The sequence below is a fragment of the Protopterus annectens genome, chromosome 2.part0 (assembly GCF_019279795.1).
Source record: "Protopterus annectens isolate FY-2018-M chromosome 2.part0, PAN1.0, whole genome shotgun sequence".
NCBI classification, from domain to species: domain Eukaryota; kingdom Metazoa; phylum Chordata; order Ceratodontiformes; family Protopteridae; genus Protopterus; species Protopterus annectens.
In genome coordinates, this window is record NC_056728.1 from 1,241,865,327 (window position 1) to 1,241,885,463 (window position 20,137).

At 36.4% G+C, this 20,137-nt stretch overlaps 1 protein-coding gene across 1 annotated transcript in view; it reads right to left on the reverse strand.

Annotated features, from left to right (window-relative positions):
• The window catches only part of TXK (TXK tyrosine kinase), a 693,943-nt gene that overhangs the window by 442,426 nt on the left and 231,380 nt on the right, over nucleotides 1–20,137 (reverse strand). The window contains exons 2-3 of the mRNA XM_044061415.1: nucleotides 15,485–15,536; nucleotides 10,272–10,374 (exon numbers count right to left, since the gene is read on the reverse strand). Of these exons, the coding sequence (XP_043917350.1) occupies nucleotides 10,272–10,374; nucleotides 15,485–15,536 (155 nt within the window). The remainder of the gene's footprint in view (nucleotides 1–10,271; nucleotides 10,375–15,484; nucleotides 15,537–20,137) is intronic.

The following is a 20,137-nucleotide window of genomic DNA, read 5'->3' on the forward strand; positions in this document are numbered from 1 at the left end:
AACTGGTGGAGTGTAAAGCAGGTTCAGAGACAGCTATATAAATGGCTGTCATAGGATTTGCTAAGTCAAAAACACAGCATCAATGGGGCCAGATGGTGTCCCAGGCTGTATCTTGCACGAACTACAGAACGAACTAACCCCCCACCCAAACATGCTGTTCAACCTCAGCCTCTCCACAGGCTACGTGCCCATAGAATGGCACCCAGCAATGGTTATTCTGCTCCACAAAGGAGGGGTCACAACTGACCCTGGTAACTATCATCCCATAAGCCTGACTAGCTTGGTCTGCAAGGCTATGGAGCGCATCATCATGGAACTCATTAACAAAGACATTAGGAACCTCCAAACATTTGACCCAACCCAGTTCGGCTTTGTTAAGGGCAGATCATGCCTACTAAACCTGGTTGACTTCTTCGAGACAGTCACCAAGGCCATAGATGAGGGGAAGGTGGTTCATACAGCCTACCTTGATCTCACCAAGGTGTTAGACACCATTCCTCACTCGGGTATTATAGAAAAACTCACCAACCTGAACATAAACCCCTATGTCTCAAGATGGGTTGCCAACTGGCTTACAGACAGAACTCACACGGTAAGAATAGCGGGCTCCAGGTCCGACTCTAAACAGGTCACAAGTGGTGTCTCGCAAGGCTCGGTTCTGAGATCCCTACTGTTCTGCATATATTTCTCAGAAGTACAGGCAAACACAGGAGAACTATGGCTAACCAAGTTCGCCAATGACTGCAAACTGGGATCCATAATTGACTCTCTGGCTGACACGGACATCTTTCAAAAAGGCCTTACTGAGACAGATACCTGGTGTCAAAGTCATGGTCTCAAGCTGAATGCCAAAAAATGCATAGTCATCCCATTTGGGAAAAACAAAACACCCACGAATTACCACATAGGCAGCAGCCCCCTTAATACAGACGAGGTAATAAGAGATCTGGGGACCCAGGTAGATAGTAATCTCTCCTTTGACAATCGTATTGCCAAAGTAGTTAGGAAATCCTTCTATGTGGCCCATCTAATTACTAAGGGGTTCGCATCTAGAAATAAAGAGGTTATAGTGCCCCTCTACTCGTCACTTATCAGACCCATCATAGAGTACAATGCCCCATTTGGGATGTACCTCACAAGACATTTCCAACAGCTGGAAAGACCACAAAAGCACCTCACCAAGAGGATTAATGGCCTCAAACATATGTCCTATGCAGCCTGAATGAAAAAACTCCGGCTGTACTCAGTGACATATCGCTTACTCAGAGGTGATCTCTGCCTGACTTACAAAGCCATATCCAATTCAGAATTGATGGACATGCTCCACCTAAAGAAATTCAAGTCACTGCGAGCCACACACTCTAGTGAGCTAAACTTCACCACAACAATAAATAGAACATGCTGGAGGGATAGATTCCTGTCACAGAGACTCCCCATGCTTTGGAACAAAATTCCTAACCACATTAGGTAGAGCCAATCACTAACACTCTTCAAGAGAAGCCTTGACGAGTGGATGGGTAACAGAAATTAATATACCCCTGGGATCACTTTATTGGCTCTGCTTGACAGAGGCTCAGTTAATTAATCAATGGGGCGGCGAAAGCCGGCACACTCTGGCTAGGCTTATAAATGCCCTCGGGCAGATAGCCTAGTACCTACCTATGAACCTAAGTATAAAGGTGGGGTGAGCAGTGTTACAAAATAATGTATATAGCTATGAGATACTAGTAAAACTGTTCAGGTATTGGTAAAGACTGGTCATAGGGTATAGGATTCTAAATAAAAAGAAATGGTGTGACGGTATGTCAAGCTGAAGATAACAGGGGCATTTATCCTGGAGATATACAGGGGCATACTCATTGATTTGATAGGTGAAGTTTTAGTTGTTTTAAATGGAATTACATTCTGAATGGATTTCATTAGTAGTGGGATGTGGTTCCATTGTTTCTCTACACTATTTGAATATAGAAAGTCATCTGCAGTATTACATGATTTGGTTATAGTGATTAGTGTTTTTTTTTTCTCTATATAGTAAAATTCTACTGTGGAGTAGTGTTGTTTTAAGTTGTTTGTGGCTTGGTAATTTTCTGGCATATAGAGAAGTCTGTGTATTGTAGTTAGCTGAGAGAGAGCTAGGTGATGTGGTTGTTCTAATCCATTTAATTATCTGAGGCTTAGGCAGAGGTGTGTTCTATTGTTAATATTCACTGAAACTTTGGCTATTTTATTATACCATTACTCAAGTACGAACAGTTGGGAGAATTGAAGTTTAGTGAAGATTGGGGCAGCACCGAGAAGAGATGGCAGTAAGAAAGTAGGGGCAATACGTCTTCTTGCTGTGTCAGTGAGGTAGGTTTTTACTCTCTATAAAGTACCTAGATTTTGATGAGATTTTTTTAACATATGTCACACATGATCATCAGCTATGATGACACCCACTAATTTTTGTGTCATTTACTTGTTCTGTCGTGATGTTTTTGGCAGAGATGATAGTGAAGAGTGTTGTTTTGGTAGAGAGAAGTTTTCGGTGAGAAGCAGTAGTTTAGTTTTTTACAGTTTAGAAGTAGTGGTTAATTATTTAGCCACGTTTCAATCAATAAGAATTGTTGTGTAAGGTTCTGGAGTTCAGAGAGAGAGATTTGGCAGAGCAGATTATGATTAAGTAATCAGTGTATTGAGCTAGGGTGGCATTTTTTGGAGCAGTATAGAAGTCATTGACAAGTATGTTGAAATGTATGGAGCATAGTATAGATCCTTGTAGGACACCACTACTTACTGGCAAGAAGATGGAGAAATCATTTTAACATTTCACTGCTTGCACTCTGTGAGGTAGCTATGGAACCACTACAGTGAAGACTTGATGAGCCCTAAAGATAAGACTTTCCTGTGGAAGACAGTATCAAAAGCTTTTGATAAGTCTAGGAAGATGGTGGAGACTAAGCTTCCGATATTTCTATGGGTGTTGACACTATTAACAAAACTCAACAAAGCAACAGCTGTGCTGTAATGAGGACATACTCTATGTTTTTGATGGAATCTGTAGGCACTGGTTTGAAGGAGAAAATTTGAAGGAGGTTATTTGATTTAGTTGGGACTTCAAGAGCTTAATTACTTGTCTGTTTTGTTAATGACAGTACTGTCTCTATAAAGTGGGTATTGAATCGGTTGGCTATGGTATCATTTTCTTTCTGTGTGTTTGGTGTTGGCTGTGTAGCTTGTCCTGGAAATAAGAATGTACTGACTGAGGCAAAGAATAGTTTTTGTATGATTAGTCTGTACATTTGATTATTTCAGTAATAGGTTTTCTTACCTTTGGTGATAAGTTCAAAATTAAAAACCCTGACAACTGAAGAAGTGTACACCTGTATCAATACTTTGCATTCTAATGATCACTTCCCAATAATAACCTACCACAGTACATAAATCACTGAGTAATATGGCAAAATGCCACCACACTCAATTCAATAGTAGCCCAAAAGCTACATAACATTTCCATAATCACTAAAGTTGGAACAAAGGAAGCATACACCTGTACACCTGTAACTATACTTCGTAGTTTCAATGCACACTTCACTTAATTGTCAAAATCTGTACCTGAACCACCAAAATATTCAGCTTCATTCCAAAGTATTTCTAGTCTGTTCAACCAAAATTTAAGTTTCATCTCACCACTTAAACTTGCAGAATAAAAAGCGACCCAAAATCTGGTGTAGTCGTGTCAACTTTCATTTACATATACATAAAAAATCACAGGCACATAAAAACTAAGTGCTTTCATCCCTTACATCTTGGGACTTCATCGGATTTAGTTAAACAAAATGTCATTAACTTTTATAACTTTTGACCCACCTCTTCTCAATCCATCACAAATTTAAAGTCATACCATCTATGTAAAACACTACACTATACTTCCTTGAAAAAAATAGATGTTTAAAACTGAATTCATATAGTACCACAACTACAAATAAAAACTTAACTAATTTAATATTATAAAGACTTAATTTTTAAAAATACTTGCTAAAGACACAGAGTCATTTAATCCACAGGGGCCAGTCATGGTGGTGTTTAACTGCCACTGCAGTTCTTTAAACTCTAATCTGATTTTCCATGATCTCCCCTTGTCATCTGCTTCAACAACATCTATAACAAATAATCCCAATGCATGATCCCTGTATTCCTGTACATTTCCATAATGGATTATTTTGTTCGTTTCCCCTGATGTCATGGAGGTGTTCATAAATTCTTTCCTTTAATGCTCTCTCAGTTTTACCTATGTAGTAACAAGGACAATTCCTGCACTGAGCTATGTAAACCACTCTAAGGTTATAACAATTACAATACAAAAAGAAGTTTAAAAGAAGAGCAATTTTCAAGATTCACTCTTCTACTGTGTTTTTGGTCTTGTTTATTTTATTTTATTTATTTATTTATTTATTTATTTATTTATTTATTTATTTATTTATTTTGGCCTGCCGGTACTTGGCATTTTGAGTGATGGCATTTCAGTAAGGAGCCGTCAGAGACAGCATCATTTATGGGGAGAGTCTTTAGTGACTCCCTGTTAAGGAACTTTAGTGTATTAATAAACATGTCTCATGAAAAATAGTTTTCTTACCAGGCTGTTAAGATATGTTTTGGATCTGTTATCACTTAGACTGTCTGACAGAGTGATTGTGATTGTCTTGTGAATGTTTTAGCAAGTTTAGTAAGATTTCTAAGTTAGAGAAAGCTATCAGGGTATGGGAGAAAAAGAAATATCAAGTGTGTTTTTGTAGAAAATAGTGTCACTATCAGCTTTTTTTTTTTTTTTGCTGTCTCTGTCTAATCTGATAATGTTATAGCCTGGCATAGCAATTTCTTCATTTTTTGCTTCCCAGCAGAGCCAGGGTTTTGTCTCAACTAAGATGTCTAGAGTATTCAGAGACTTTATGGATTTTGTTATACAAACTTTGTAAGTTGGTATGATGTATTTTAAGGTCAGAATGAGACTGTGAGTGAGATGTTAGCAATAAAGGAGCTGTTGGGCAGACACTGTGATATGTTGTGCCCATATATGCTGAGTTGGGCATAGGTTTGGGTGGATGTTACCACTAAGTTATATGGTTATGGAGGTATGATAGTACAGGTAGAGGGATTTTTGGTTGATTTTATGTTTCATACCCAATTCGTGAGCACATGGTTGTTGGTTTGAATAATTGTACTTGAATAGTCAGATATATGAGTGATGATACAGATAGGGTGCGGTTGGGAGATGAGGTTCAGAAGTATTTTGCTTGGAGTTTACAATGTAAGAGTTTTGCCAAAATTGTGAGGGTAAAGCATACTGACAGTAAGTTAAGTGTGCTAACAGGACAAGAGGTACTACTTAGGAGAAGCATGTTTCTGAGTGTAATAAATAGAGGGATTTGAAATGATAGCGAATGAAGATGTAGTTAAGATAGGAATTATTCATGCTTAATATTGTTCAGAAAATGCATGTTGATGCAAAACTTGTTATTGTAATTCCTTTTAAGAGAATAAGCATAATATTTATAAGTTATCCTTGATTTTGGATATTTGTTTCCCCACTATTTTTGCCTTTGTCCAGAATTTTTGAGCAAAGATGTTGAGAGGTATGTTGTAAATGCAGCATCAACATGTATAAATGAATGGCTGTACCATACCTTTCAACTGTCTAGAATTTCACAGAATGTCCTGACTTTTCTCTCATATTCTTGGTCTGTTCCTCATAAAATGTGTGGTTTTCTTGCAAATTATTGAGGATGGAGGGGCAGAGCTCAGTGATGATATTAATGTGGCTTAGAGGCCCCGAAACATTTCACAGATTTGGGTCCTACAGTTGCTAAATCTGGTCCTGACAGAACACATTCAGTAAGGGCAAGAAATGCACATACACACAGACACAGACTAACACACACACACACACACACACACACACACACACACACACACACACACACACACACACACACACACACACACACACACCATCACAGAGCACCTCCGCAAAAACAATATACTCTGATGTTTTTAAAAGAACAATGCCTAAGCCCCCCAGGCTAAGGATTAAAAAACCTCAGCCATTAGTTCACACAGCCAAGCACTGAGCTTCACCCTGCACACCCACAGCCAGTATATATACCTCAACAAATCATAGGTGGTGCAGACTCCAAGCACTTAAGGCCAACTCAGACTGCATATACCCACAGTAATGTTTAGCAATAGGTGAGATTCTATTGTCAGACATACAAACATAACCCTGACTGGAAGGGTTTATATTATAGCATTGAAGTAGTAAAACATTGAATGTTATAATATAAAACCCAAAACAGTGAACGCTGAAAATAGCAAAGCTGCAGAACATCGAATTCTTTCTTAGGGAGAATTTGGTGGGCTGTTTCTGGCACTTTGCTATTTTCTCCACTGTGGTGCGAAGGTTATGGACTGGGTTAAGGTAAGTGTATGAATGGACCAGGTTAAGGTGAGTGTGGGAATGGGATAATTAGGGACCTTAGGGTTAGGGAGTGGGTAAGGTGAGTGTGTGATAGTTAAGGGCCTTAGGGTGAGGGAGCGGGTAAGGTGAGTGTGCATCATCGATAGTTAGGGACCTTAGGGTTAGGGAGTGGGTAAGGTGAATGTGCGACGGTTAGGGACCTTAGGGTTATTGAGGGTGTAAGATGAGTGTGCGATAGTTAGGGACCTTAGGGTTAGGGAGTGGGTAAGGTGAGTGTGCAATAGTTATGGACCTTAGGGTTTGGGTTAAGGTAAATGGATAGATAGTAGTGTATGTACGGTTTAGTGTAGGGTTAGAAGTATGATTTTAAGTGTATATGTGTAGATTACTTTTTTTGGTATGCTTGTGTTGTGTGTGTTTCTCAGAACAGCAAATTTTTTCCCTGAGAAAAAATTTGCTGTTCTGAGCTTACAATTATATCACATTTTGACATTCGAAGTTCGAGCTTATGGTGTTCGATGGTTTGGGATTTCGATTATGTGATATACACCCAACTGGACTGGATAACAACAGAATGACAGTTCTCCTTCTACAGCCAGGATCCAAGACACAACATGAGCTCAACAACAAACACCTCTACCTCCAATGGTGTAATAATAATTAAGGTTATTTATTTGCTTATTTACTTATTTTATGATTCATCTATTTTTGCACTGTAAGAATGTGATTGGGTAGAACAGGGCTGTTTTATGAATGGCTTATTTTTACAAAGTCTGACTCTGATTGGGTAGAACAGGGCTGTTTTATGTCTGGCTTATTTTTGCTATCTTCAAAAGTGATTGGGTGGAACAGGTTACTTAACTTTGCATTTCTTGTTGTTTTATGATTGGTTACTTTATGTAATGTTCGAAAATGATTGGGTGGATTTAATTCTGTATGCTATTTCTTTAAGCAGTTTTGCAAAAGTCCTGTGATAGGATGAAAACACTCAACTGCTACTTATTTGCATTTTGTTTTGTTTTTAATAAAAGTTTTAATTTTAAATTTTATCCCTGGACTGAGTGTTTGCATTATACCATTGGAGGTAGAGGTGCTTGTTGGTGGATTCGTCAGATTACTACACTTCTTTGAATTCTCTCATTGGTTTTATTGGTTACATAACAAGAGCTCTTACAACCCTCCATTCCAACAAATAAAGCTCTACCTGATAGTAGTCTGCATGGGGGAGGGGCAAATGAACTTTGATTCTCTACCCAGGTAGACAGATACAAACAACGATATGACTACATATGTCAGAGGCAGTAAAGTCACTGGCCTTGAGTGACAGCTTTCCATCACCTATAATAATAATAATAATAATAATAGTAATAATAATAATAATAATAATGCAAAAATTCTAAGACAGGATAATTGGCTATGTAGCTGATGTCATTCTAGGGGGATCCGTTATGTGCTAGCTTTGGCCAAAATGGCAGGCAAGCAAGGCTGGTCTCCACCTCTGTTACCAAAGCTTTCACATTCTGTCAAAGATTTTGCTGCCTCCATGGTGCCTTTCTCTGCCGAGTCCATCAGATGGACAGTCCAACCTAAACAACTTCAATTTAGAACACATTAAAGTGGCTCTACTCATGGCTACCATGAGGGGTAAAATAGGCCCACCCTTTGAAGTAACCCTTCTAAATTTCTTCCATCATGTTATGTCATGCTATGTTATGTCACAAAGATTATTTAATTCACAGTGTAAGGTTTTATGGAAATTAGATTTTCTCTGAGATGAAATATTATACAAACACAGCTGGTATTTGTGGTTATGAATTAGATAAACTGACATTTTCAAACTCATTTAAATGGTTTTTAAGTATACTGTGGGGTTGGAGGTTAAAGTATTTACCTTATAGGCATGATCTACAGGGTTTGATTCTTACCTTTGGGAAGCATGGTTAGGCTTATAAAAGACCCCCTTTGGTCATTATCCTAGTAATCGCATATGTACCATATACTGCCCACAAGACTTAGGATTAAAACATCTTCTACGATATAACAAAGATTTCTGCATAGTTTCTCTATGCTTAGAACTAGATTATCTTTAGAAGTCATCAATAATGTTTAAAACTTGCAAGCTCTTAATTTTGTATGAAAGCATCAAGTCTTGCTATTAAAAAATAGCTAAAATTTGCATGTGTTATTAATGTTTAGTACACAGCTTAAGTCCCATTAAAAGGGATTTTCCTAACTCATTCTAGGTATGAAAAATGATGAAACCATACAGCTGAAGTGCTAATTAAAATTTCCAAGTCTAAAGACAGAAAAATGAAGATCTTTTTCACACAGGTGTATGACCACAAAGAACAGTCTATGTGCTGAGGCATTGAGCAGAAGCATAGATCATTTATTTAAGAAATATACAAGTAAAGAGCTCATATGAGCTACAGAAAAAATGGTGAATTGCAGTGAAAAATGTAACATCTTGCATGTACAACAGTGTACATGCAATCTGTTAGACTGCATGAAATAGCAAACTAGTATACAAAGCATAATATCAAAGATCTTACAACTTTGCTCATAAACCCAGTCAAACCTTTTCCTATCCTATAAATAGTGTACTTCCTATGCATTGTACAGCTCAAAAAGTGACTCTTTTCAAATACAGTCCCTGTTCATGTTCCCCAGATCTGCACTCCTTATTTTTACTTTTATTTTTCCTTCCTTTGCTTCACCTTATGTGAAATATCAAAGTTAATATTCACAGTCTGGTTAAGACTTAGCAAGTTTTGTCACTAAACTGTATATATTTTGTTTTATTTGCTCAAAGAATCATAAACTTTTGCACATGATTGTAAGTGAAGGTCCTGATATATCATAGTACACAAGTAAGCATTTTGCATGAAGCAGAAGAATCTGCAACACAGTCTCTCCAGCTATCAGAACTACAGTTAACCCTGTTCACTTCAAAAAAATACTTAAGAATCACTTGATTAGCAAGTGGCTCTGCCCATGCTCTAGCCCTGGCTAAGTCACTCTGCTACTTGTTTATTAGCTTATATCCTTCAGCTTTCCACCCTCAATGCCTATGTACGTAACCCCTCCCCCACCACCAAACCATAAACTTTTTCTTTCTATTTTCTCCTCCTATGCAACCCAGTTCAGTCTCACGTTTTCCCTTCACTCTTAACTAGCATAGCCACCCTAATACTGTCCTCTACCTAGCCTTTAACGCATTTACCCTTATTCTCTTTTATATCTTTCACTATCACATGTTTTCTCTCTTCTGTAATTTTCTCTCCTCTCCTGTCTCATCCTTGACCAACATGATCTTCTGGAACATTCTTTTATAAGTTTGTATTAACTAATTTTTTTTATAAAAGTGTGCTCTATCCAGTATTATTAATTTTATAATAAACGATGAACATTATTTGGTTAAGTAACACATCTGTGTTACAATTGTATCCATATCATTTTTCTATTGTCTCTGTAGCTTTTCTCTCTCAGTCTCCCCTGATAATGGGCTCATGCCCAGTTGGACTTTCCCAGTAAACAAATGTCAAATAAATAAATATGATAATGGTCTTGCAACTGAAATGTTTACTTATTTATGATATTTTATATGACTGGACCTCCTTTGTTTTTTGAATCCCTTATCACCCATAATATAATGTGTAACATGTACAAGTGATTTAAATTTAGATAAAGTCGGTTATTTAGAAAGGTAATTTACATAAACCTACAAATGTTTAGTTATTGATGAGGGAAGCTGCTACGAATTACAATGTGTTTCACTTTACAGGTCTCTTCATAATAATGCATTTTATTTACTCACTCGACTTATGTTCACAGATGGATAATTTGAGAGAGGTTCTTCTGGCAGTGCATATTCATTCAATGGGTCTGCATGGTCCAAATTCATATGAGTGGTCATCTCCCTATTTGACACAGATAAACAGAGTTAAGTCAATTGACAAAACAACTTTTATACATAACTGTTGCCTGTATAATCCATTAAGTTGCATGTGTGCTTTCTCTTTAGTAACTTCTACCTCTGTAAAATCTTAGAATGTATAAATGTAACTACTGTATCTGTATAAATGTAAATAGAAATGTAACTAATCTGTGTTTAATTGGCACTAAATATAATGTAATGTAAAGAGATGGAGCTTTTCTTCCTGGGCCTCTGCTGAAAATAGATGTTACCCAGTCGGACTTTCCCAGGACATAAAGACAAATAAATAAGCCACATATCTATATAATAACAAATATATATAGCTGTCATAATGTTGTCATGATATAGAATGTGGATTGTACTTTTAAGGGACATATTACTTTGTTAAGACATGAAAACAATATAATTCAGTATCATTAAAAATATTAGCAAGTGTGAAATTTTATTCATAATTCAAGCCTTAAAATACTGTGTTTCATCAGGTATAGTCATTTATAGTTATTTCTTCATCTGTGCATTTTCATCTGTTACAATACAGGCAAGACAGACATTATTTTATTTAATCCACAAACAATAAATAATAAAACACTTCTTCCTTCAGTCTAAGAAATTTCTGGTCCAAAAACAGTAACCAGACAAGCAAATAAGACCAGTAGCTCAGCGTTCACAAATTTTAATAAAACAGCAAAGCGTTCAAGACAACAGCTCTTTTTTAATGCATAAAACAATTAAAATGTTCCTTCATATTTAAATATATAGCCAGCCAATAACTATACACATACAGTCAGCACTACTGAAGTCACTTAATACCCAAAAATAAAAAGTTTTACAAAATATCACACCTTGCTTTTAAAATAGACAATGCTATCTGTAGAATTTAAACTGGGTGGTACATCTGATCTAAAATAATTAATCCATTTATACTCTACAGTTTCAGTAACATTCACAATATTGCCACCCCTTGCATTACCATAGACATCCTGTAAAATCCTAAATTTAAACTTATGAGAGTTACCCTTATCTAGCATATGTTTATAAAGTGCATTTGTTTGCACACATCTACGTATTTCAGATAGATGTCCCCCTATCCTTTCTTTTAACTTCATATTGGTTTTGCCTATATAGAAACAATCACATTCTATACAATTAGCAATGCAGAACAAGTACATGAAGCCCTAATAGTAAAGACTTTTTTAGTGATAGGATATATAAGGCTAGTATCTGTATTAATATCATTACATTGGATACATTTATGGCACGGAACAGTGCCTACTTTACTAAACTTTTTCCTTGTTATATTGTTTCATTTTATATCGTTATTACAAAGGATCTGTTTTAAATTCTTTTCTTTCTTATTTATAAATTTAGGCTTATCACCAACTGTAATACTAACTTCTGGGTTAGAACGTAGAATATACCAATTCGTATTCACTTTCGTCTTGATCATAGCACTATAGCTATTATATTTCAAAAACTAGCCCATAGTATAATTATTAGTAGCACCATTCATATCTGATGTATAAGTAGTATTATTCAGCTTGTGCATGAATGGCCTTGCAGAATCATTTCTCTCAGCAACAACCTATTCTTTAGCATTTTTAATAATATTCTCAGTGTAGCCCCTGCTCTTAATATCATTAGCCATACTATCCATTTCTTTCATGAAGTTCATTTCTTCTGTATTTAAACAGTTAGCCCTCATACACCTTTATACACATGCCCGGGATGCATGTTATTATAGTGGACATACTTTGTAGCTTGTACATTTTTTCGATAAATATTCATGTCAAAATGGTCATTACAATGACCATTTCCACATCCAAAAAATGGATAGTCCCATAAGAATGATTAACATCAAATTTAAAAAAAAATCAGTACTTATTTGTAGATGATTAATAAAAATTTGCAAAGTTTTATCATCATTATTCCACAACAAAAACACATAATCCACAAATCGCTTGTAAAACTGTAGATATTCATTCTTAAAAGAACGATTGGAGTTATATACAACCTGCTCTTCCCATCTGGCCAATACTAAATTTGCATAAGTATTGGCCACAGGTCTCCCCATAGCCACTCCCATGCATTGATGGTAATAGGCTCAGTTATACATAAAAACATTATTTTTCAAAATTACATCCAGCATTGAACAAATAAGTTTTGTTTTACTATTAAGAAAAGATGTATGTTTATACAAAAATTCCCTAAGTGCACTTAGTCCAAACTCATTAGGTATAACGGTAAATAAGGACTTGGTGTGCATAGTTACCATTAAAATCCCTTCAGTTGCATGGACATCTGACCATGACTTCAAACTGCTAAGGAAATCATTCATATCCTTAATATAGCTTTTACTCTTACATAATAAAGGTGCTGGTTGTTGTTCCAAATATTTAGATATGGCAGCGGTGACCCACCTACCGCCAGACACTATAGGCCTCATGAGTAGATTACACAAGTCCTTATTGATCTTTGGTAACCCATAAATAATAGGTGTCACCTGATCTGACATATACAGTAAATCTCTGGTGTAATAGACCCTTCTATCAGTAAGTCATAAAGAAAGGATTTAACTTTAGTAATAACACAGAATACTGGTCTTATCGACCTTCCTAAAAGTTTCATCCTGCAATAGAAGCTTATACATAAGCTCAACATATTTTCCAACATCCATTAGTACTATTTAATCCTTTAGTATGTTTTAATATGTATCTTATATCATTAGAGGATGAAGTAATGTTGGTGGCATATATCAAGATGTCATCAAACCTAGCAAATGCAAGCCTGATAAGGCAAATAGGTATATGCTGCAAAGTTTTGCTTAGGAAAGTCAGAGGAAACTAGAACAAAGATCAGTTATGGCCATTAGGGCAGGAAGGGAATCTTTTCTCAAGTATGCATGGAAAGAGAAAAAGGCAGAGAGGGATAGAAGGAACTAGTTCAGGTGGAAAACAATATAAGGATGTAATGAGTGAGGTAAAAATTCTGAATGAATAATCTCCTGTCATTATTCAACAGTGAAGCAGAATATAGGGCAGCATTACAGGAAGGAAGGGCAAATGGGGATGTTGCAGCAAGGTACCAAAGGTATTCAGGAGACCAAAGAAGGATAACACATACGTTACCAGTCAGGAAGCTAAAAAGGTTTGTTAGGGCCTAAACAGAACCTTTAAAATAATCTTTTCAACAGGATCTTAAGAGAAAGAATGGTTCCAGGGCACAAGAGACACATAGTAATCATGCCATTCTACATGGACAGGCTAAAGAGAAGTCCAAGAAAACTTAATATCATTTAGTCTGACTATAGACCTGGACCAAAACACTAAAGGCGGAGTAGTGTCCATATTCACCAAGGGTATCCACACCTCCAGGCTAGTTACCCAACATAATGCATCCGATATTCTCCAGGTGCAACTAACACTAGGCAAGACTGCAATCCAAAGTGTAGATTGCTACAAATCCCACACTATGCCCCTTGTACAGGTCATAGGGCTGATAGCCTAGTACCTACCTATGAACCTATGACTAAACAATGGCGATAGTGCTGAATGAATTCAAAAGGCAAAGGCTTCCGATGGTCAATAAAGACTGGAAAAATGAGTGAACATTAGCGTACAAAGATATTATTCCATGCTTTCATCTCTAACAGATGTCTTCAGAACAGCAAACAAGAATTGCTTTCATGGTTCCTGGACTGCAGCAAATCACTCATTAAGTACCACTGTGCATTTGCTGAAGGGGAAATCTTGCTAGGCTAACCTGATGCCACAGAATGGCTAGATTAATGAAGAGTGGGATGAAAGAACTACACTTTGATGTGCTTTACAAGATTCTACACAAACCTTTGATCTGTTTTACATTGTTGACTTCTCACAAAGAGGAGGAAAACAGAAGTGGACATTCCACTATATAAATGTTTAGACAAGTGGTTAAAGAACAAAATTTAAAAAAAATGTAATTATTTGGAGGAGTATCACAGTGCTAGAAGGTGACATGTCCATCTCAGTGGAAATGCATCACTGTAAAAATATTTAAATGAAAACACTTTCAGCAATAGTGGAGAATTCCCTTTTCTGCACCATTTTATGAGTTCGGACTAGTTATATTTAAGTTCAGGGGACCTGAAGGGTGCCCTCCCTTGGGGGATACACTGGACTTGCACCCCTGCAAAAGAAGATTTGCTCTGAGGTTCACTGAAGGTGCTTTCAGGTAAATGTTTTCTCTGAAAGTGTATTCAACAAAAGAGGTATTGATCTATCAAAATGAATCCTCTTCCTGCTCTTGTTAATATCTTTTGTCTCAGACACTATGCATAAAAAACAAGATTAATCTTTTTGCAGATGACACTAAGATTGGAAGTGATAACAGATAAATCAGAAAACATAAGGAGGGACCTGACAACATGGGAGGTGTGGTCTTAGATGAGGCAGTTTTGCTTCAGCCCTTCATAGAACATGATCATATCCTTGAGAAATGGCAGTCTCTGGGCAGAATAAACAATCTGAGGAGTCATTCAAGAAACAGATAACAGAAGAAGTATCTGGAAGTTATCATTTCAGAATCTAAGCCACCAGATACAATGAGAAAAGGGAGAGGTAAAGGCAAATAAAATGGTACTGGGCATATGCAGGGATGTCGAGTTAAGGATAAGAAGGTAATAATGCCCAGTTTCAGGAATGGTAAGGCCAGAGTTGGAGAACTGTGTGTAGTTCAGAATGACAGTGGCAAACATAGGTCATATTGCTACAGAGGGCCCAGAAAAAGGTGATTATGGGAATGAGGAGACTAAAAATATGATACACGAGGGGACAGCATATGATATGCATATATAAACAGGAAGTGCAAAATGAGATGAGGATGCAATGCAGATGGCGTAGGTCACAGATGAGGAGGAGGCATAGCGGGTCAAGGGAAAATAATTTAGTCTAAACATGAGAATGTACATTTTAGGCTTTTAAATTCAGTTCAGAATTCCTGAGGAATCAGTAGTGAGGAAGGAAAGCTAGCTGCAGGTAAACTAGGGGGACTAAAACTCTTATTTAGTAACACAGGTTAATGCTTATACAGTACTTCTATTTATAGTATAATCTTACCTTTTCTGTACCGTGCAACAACAACAGCAAAACACAGACTGGATTGTGTGATCTGAAAGGGGCAAAAAAAGAATTTAGGAATCGTATTTATAACAAAAATGTTATTCTAAAATTTGACTTATAACAAAAGCTTTATCCTGAAATGCATTAGTTGCCTGAAGAGTACACCCATATCCTGACAACTTTAACATTTTTTAGCTTTACTTGCTAACATCTGGCTCAGATCTCTTCATTTCTAGAAACCTTGTCCATATTTACTCATTACTAGAAATGTGTATATAAATAGAAATACCTGTGTGTGGTTGGCCTGTCTGCATACAAAAGGAATTGTAGATATGTTTATGATATCGCATGTTGTTTTTCTATAGTTAATTTTGATACACTAAAATGAAATAAAAGATCACAATGACAGAGATAAGCCAAAAAAGCAGATGTAAGGAAAAAATGCATGCTATGCAAGTTTATAATCACTGCGCAATTATCTTAGTAACAAAAAAACCAAAGGAGGATACTTACGTATTATCGCAACCAGATTTCAGAAGTCGCATAAGTCGTTATGTTTGTAGGGAAAGAGGTCTCTTAAGCTGTAAAGGGGTGTGTATGCAAGTAATGTTTCACTGAGGGTTTGAGGCAGGGATGGGAGTAATGGGCCAATTTTGTACTCTGAGTGGTGTGTCATTTTTTTTCGGTGAACTCCACCATGCATCACAAATCCTGCTTTGCTGATTACAACCTCAGCAAAGGGAAGTTACTCAGGAATATTCCAAATGTCTGAGTGTTCAGGGCCAGTAAGCATGAAAACTGAAGGTGCCTGCAACAAATACTGACTAAGGGAGCACTAATTCCTAAAGCACTGCTGACTTTCTACCTGGCGGGAGTCCTGTGGCTGGGGTGTCAAACATTATCCTGCTTCACACAGCCTGTCCTGTTCATCTGAAGTCGTTTACTGGCAGCAGCCACTTACACTACTTCCAACAGGTGCTGTAAATGCTGAATGATTCACACACACATCTCCCAAATGTAATAATCACACATTGCAGTGTGTGAATGTAAACAGATTTCAAATGGCTTGGTTGTCTTGTAAGGAATGCAGTGAGTTGCATGAATTCGAACAGTAACAACGAGTGAGAAGCAGCAGTCCTGTTTATAAGTCGGGAAAGTACATTACACGGAAAGAGGAATTTAAAGGTTATTCCTCTTCCCATGTGAAAAACAATCAGACAGAATAGTACTAAAGACTTTACATACCCTTTCTTAGGTTAGCAGACCTCGTTCTGCACAAACATAATGATTTTTGCGCCTACTGAAATCTGGTTGCGATAATACGTAAGTACCCAAAAGAGTTATGCAGCAATACTGAAATGTTAATGGCACAAAATCAAAGTCCTTTAGTTCTCTCCATGCCAGCAAACGAATATACAACTTTGAATACGAAAAACAAAACAACAGGAACCAAATTCCACTCTGCAAGTTGATGGAAGAAATACTGTTAATACGACGTAAATTGCACCCTCCACGTGCAGCAGGAATCACAACAAACAATAGCATTAAGTGCTTTTCGTCCGGATATTATCCAGACTTCTTCAGATCTTTAGTTCTCTCCTATTGTCATTCAATAGTTTTTCTAAGAGAATGGAGAGGGCATAAAAATTTAAATTAAGCAGTCTTTATACATAGATATGTGTTTACATGACTAACTACATCTACATCTACATCCATATCCATATCCATATCCATATCTATATCTATATCTATATCCATATCCATATCCATATCTATATCTATATCTATATCTATATCTATATCTATATCTATATCTATATCTATATCTATATCTATATCCATATCTATATCTATATCTATATCTATATCTATATCTATATCTATATCCATATCCATATCCATATCCATATCTATATCTATATCTATATCTATATCTATATCTATATCTATATCTATATCTATATCTATATCTATATCTCTGTCCATATCTATATCTATATCTATATCTATATCTCTGTCCATATCTATATCTATATCTATATCTATATCTATATCTATATCCATATCCATATCCATATCTATATCTATATCTGTATCTATAGCTATATCTCTGTCCATATCTATATCTATATCTATATCTATATCTATATCTCTGTCCATATCTATATCTATATCTATATCTATATCATTTGGCAATTGTTTGCCAGGGTGGTCTGGCTGGGTCTACAGAACCCATTTTCAGCAGAGGCCCAGGGAGAAAAGCTCCACATACAGTGCAACACATATACAGTATTATCCAATGCAATACAAATTACATTAGAAATACTATACACAAATAAATTGAAAGAATAAACTATGTTACAAGATATTACAATATATACTACATATCTGGGCAATTCTATAGAGTTAAAACATTATAGAAAATAATAGTCACTCTCACCATATACATAGCCTATGAGTAGATAGTGTCCAAAACTAGTACGCAGGTAGTGCAATGTATGACATTGACTGTTATAGTACATGAAAACATAGAATGCTGGTTTCAGTTAGGAAAATAAAAGCTAGAAAGCTAGTGATGCAGAAAGATAATGAGAGTTAAAAACAGAGACATTACAGTCTGAGCAGTAACTTAAAGATATAGTATAGAAACAGAGAAGGAGTTAGGACAGCCTTAGGATCTTGCAGACTGTGAGGGAGTGAAATGTGACAGAAGAGGAAGATGGGGCTAGTGTGGAAGAAGAGGAAGAGTTGAGCATTAGGCAGGCTTTATGCAGGAGGAGAGCCGTGTATTTTTATTTATTTATTTATTTATTTATTTTTTCATTTGTTGAGCGGGATAGTCCGACTGGATACATCTCCATTTTCAGCGGAGGCCCGGGGAGAAAAGCTCCAAGAACTATAAACAGATAAATACTAGCAAGTAAAGCATAATAAAGAATAATAAACAAGAAGCAGTTACACAATTCAAAAATCTGTACATAACTTGTTACAGTTTCACATATCACACAACATATAGAACTGACAAACAGGACATAAGTTCATATCTTTCAGATACTATCTTAAAACCTTTTACTTGTAACAGGATGATACCTGTAAATAGGAGTCAGAGATGATTTTTTAAAAGGCTTTGAAATGGATTAGGCCAGGCATAGACCTGGCAGCTAGAGGTAGTGAAGTCCATAGTATAGAGATAGTATGAATTCAGAGAGTTACCTGTTTTTCTTGCAGGTTTTGAGACAGCTAAGAGATTTTTCGCTTCTGATCATACGGATCGATTTGGTATGTAAGGTGTGACTAGACTGGCAAGTGGAGGGCAGACAGTAGGCTTGAAGCTAAGCTTGTGCAAGGCGGATAGCTGAATAAAGGCAGTGGTTTACAGTAGTGTGTGTGATATTTAGAGTTTGTGGCAAACTTTGCAACTTTGTTGTAGCACTGTTCCATCTTGCTTAGGGTAGAAGTTTGTAAGTTACTTAGGATAGGACCATCGCAAAGAAGGGAAGGAAGTAAAAATGTTTTTGCAAGGGTAGTTTTGGTTGCTGCAGTAAAGAAATGTTTGTTTCTATATAAGTATATAGATACTGTAAATATAATATATATAAATTTATATTTTATATATATATATATATATATATATATATATATATATATATATATATATATGGGTCCTCTTCAAATTACCGCTGAAATCCCGACAGCTGGAAGACGCCGACGGTAAGTAATATGCAGTGAGGGGGGATTTATTAGGATTAGAGCGGTAAGTAAGTGTGCAAGAGTGGGTTAGGGTGTGTGAAAGGTGAGTGTGCAGTTAGGGTTTGGGTAATGTAAGTGTGTGTTAGTGACGGGTTTATGTTTTTTAGGTGGTTTAAGTGTTAGGAATAGGGTGGTGGTGTAGGGGTAGGTGTGTCCCCCTAGTAGGTTTAGAAAGGAGTTAGTTAGGGTGCAGGTAGGGTATATATAAATTTATATATTATATATATATATATATATATATATATATATATATATATATATATAAAATTCCATTCATAATTTCAAAATACGGAAATCCCAAATTTCAGTATTTCGAAATTATAACACCGAAGCCTTGAAATCCCAAAACACCAGAAGCATAAAATTCAAAATCCCGAAGTATGGAGATTTTGAATTAGCGCTTCTGGTGTTGCGGTGTGTGAATGGTTAGGTGTTAGTTCAGGTATGTATGTATGTGTAAGTGTGTTGGTTAGGGGCTTTAGTGTATGTCAGTGTGTGTTGTGACTGTGATGTGTGTGTGCGAGGGACTGTAAAATGTGTGGGTGTGAGTTACCTCTGTGATCTCAGAGGTAGTATATATAAGTAGGGGGGGTGGGGAGTGAAGCCCCCCACATGGGTGGTCTAGGTTTGTCTGTGTGCTTGTGGGGGGAAGTTGTGTGTATGTTTATGTGTGTGCTCTGTGTTTAGTGTAGGTTTGGGATTTTGAGTTTCGCGGTTATTGGGTTTTCGGGATTTTAAAATTTTGACTATGTAATTTCGAAATACGGAAATTCAGGATTACAGTATTTCGAGATTTCATAGTGAACCCAGATATATATATATATATATATATATATATATATATATATATATATATATATATATATCTATATATATATATATATATGGTACTTACTTATT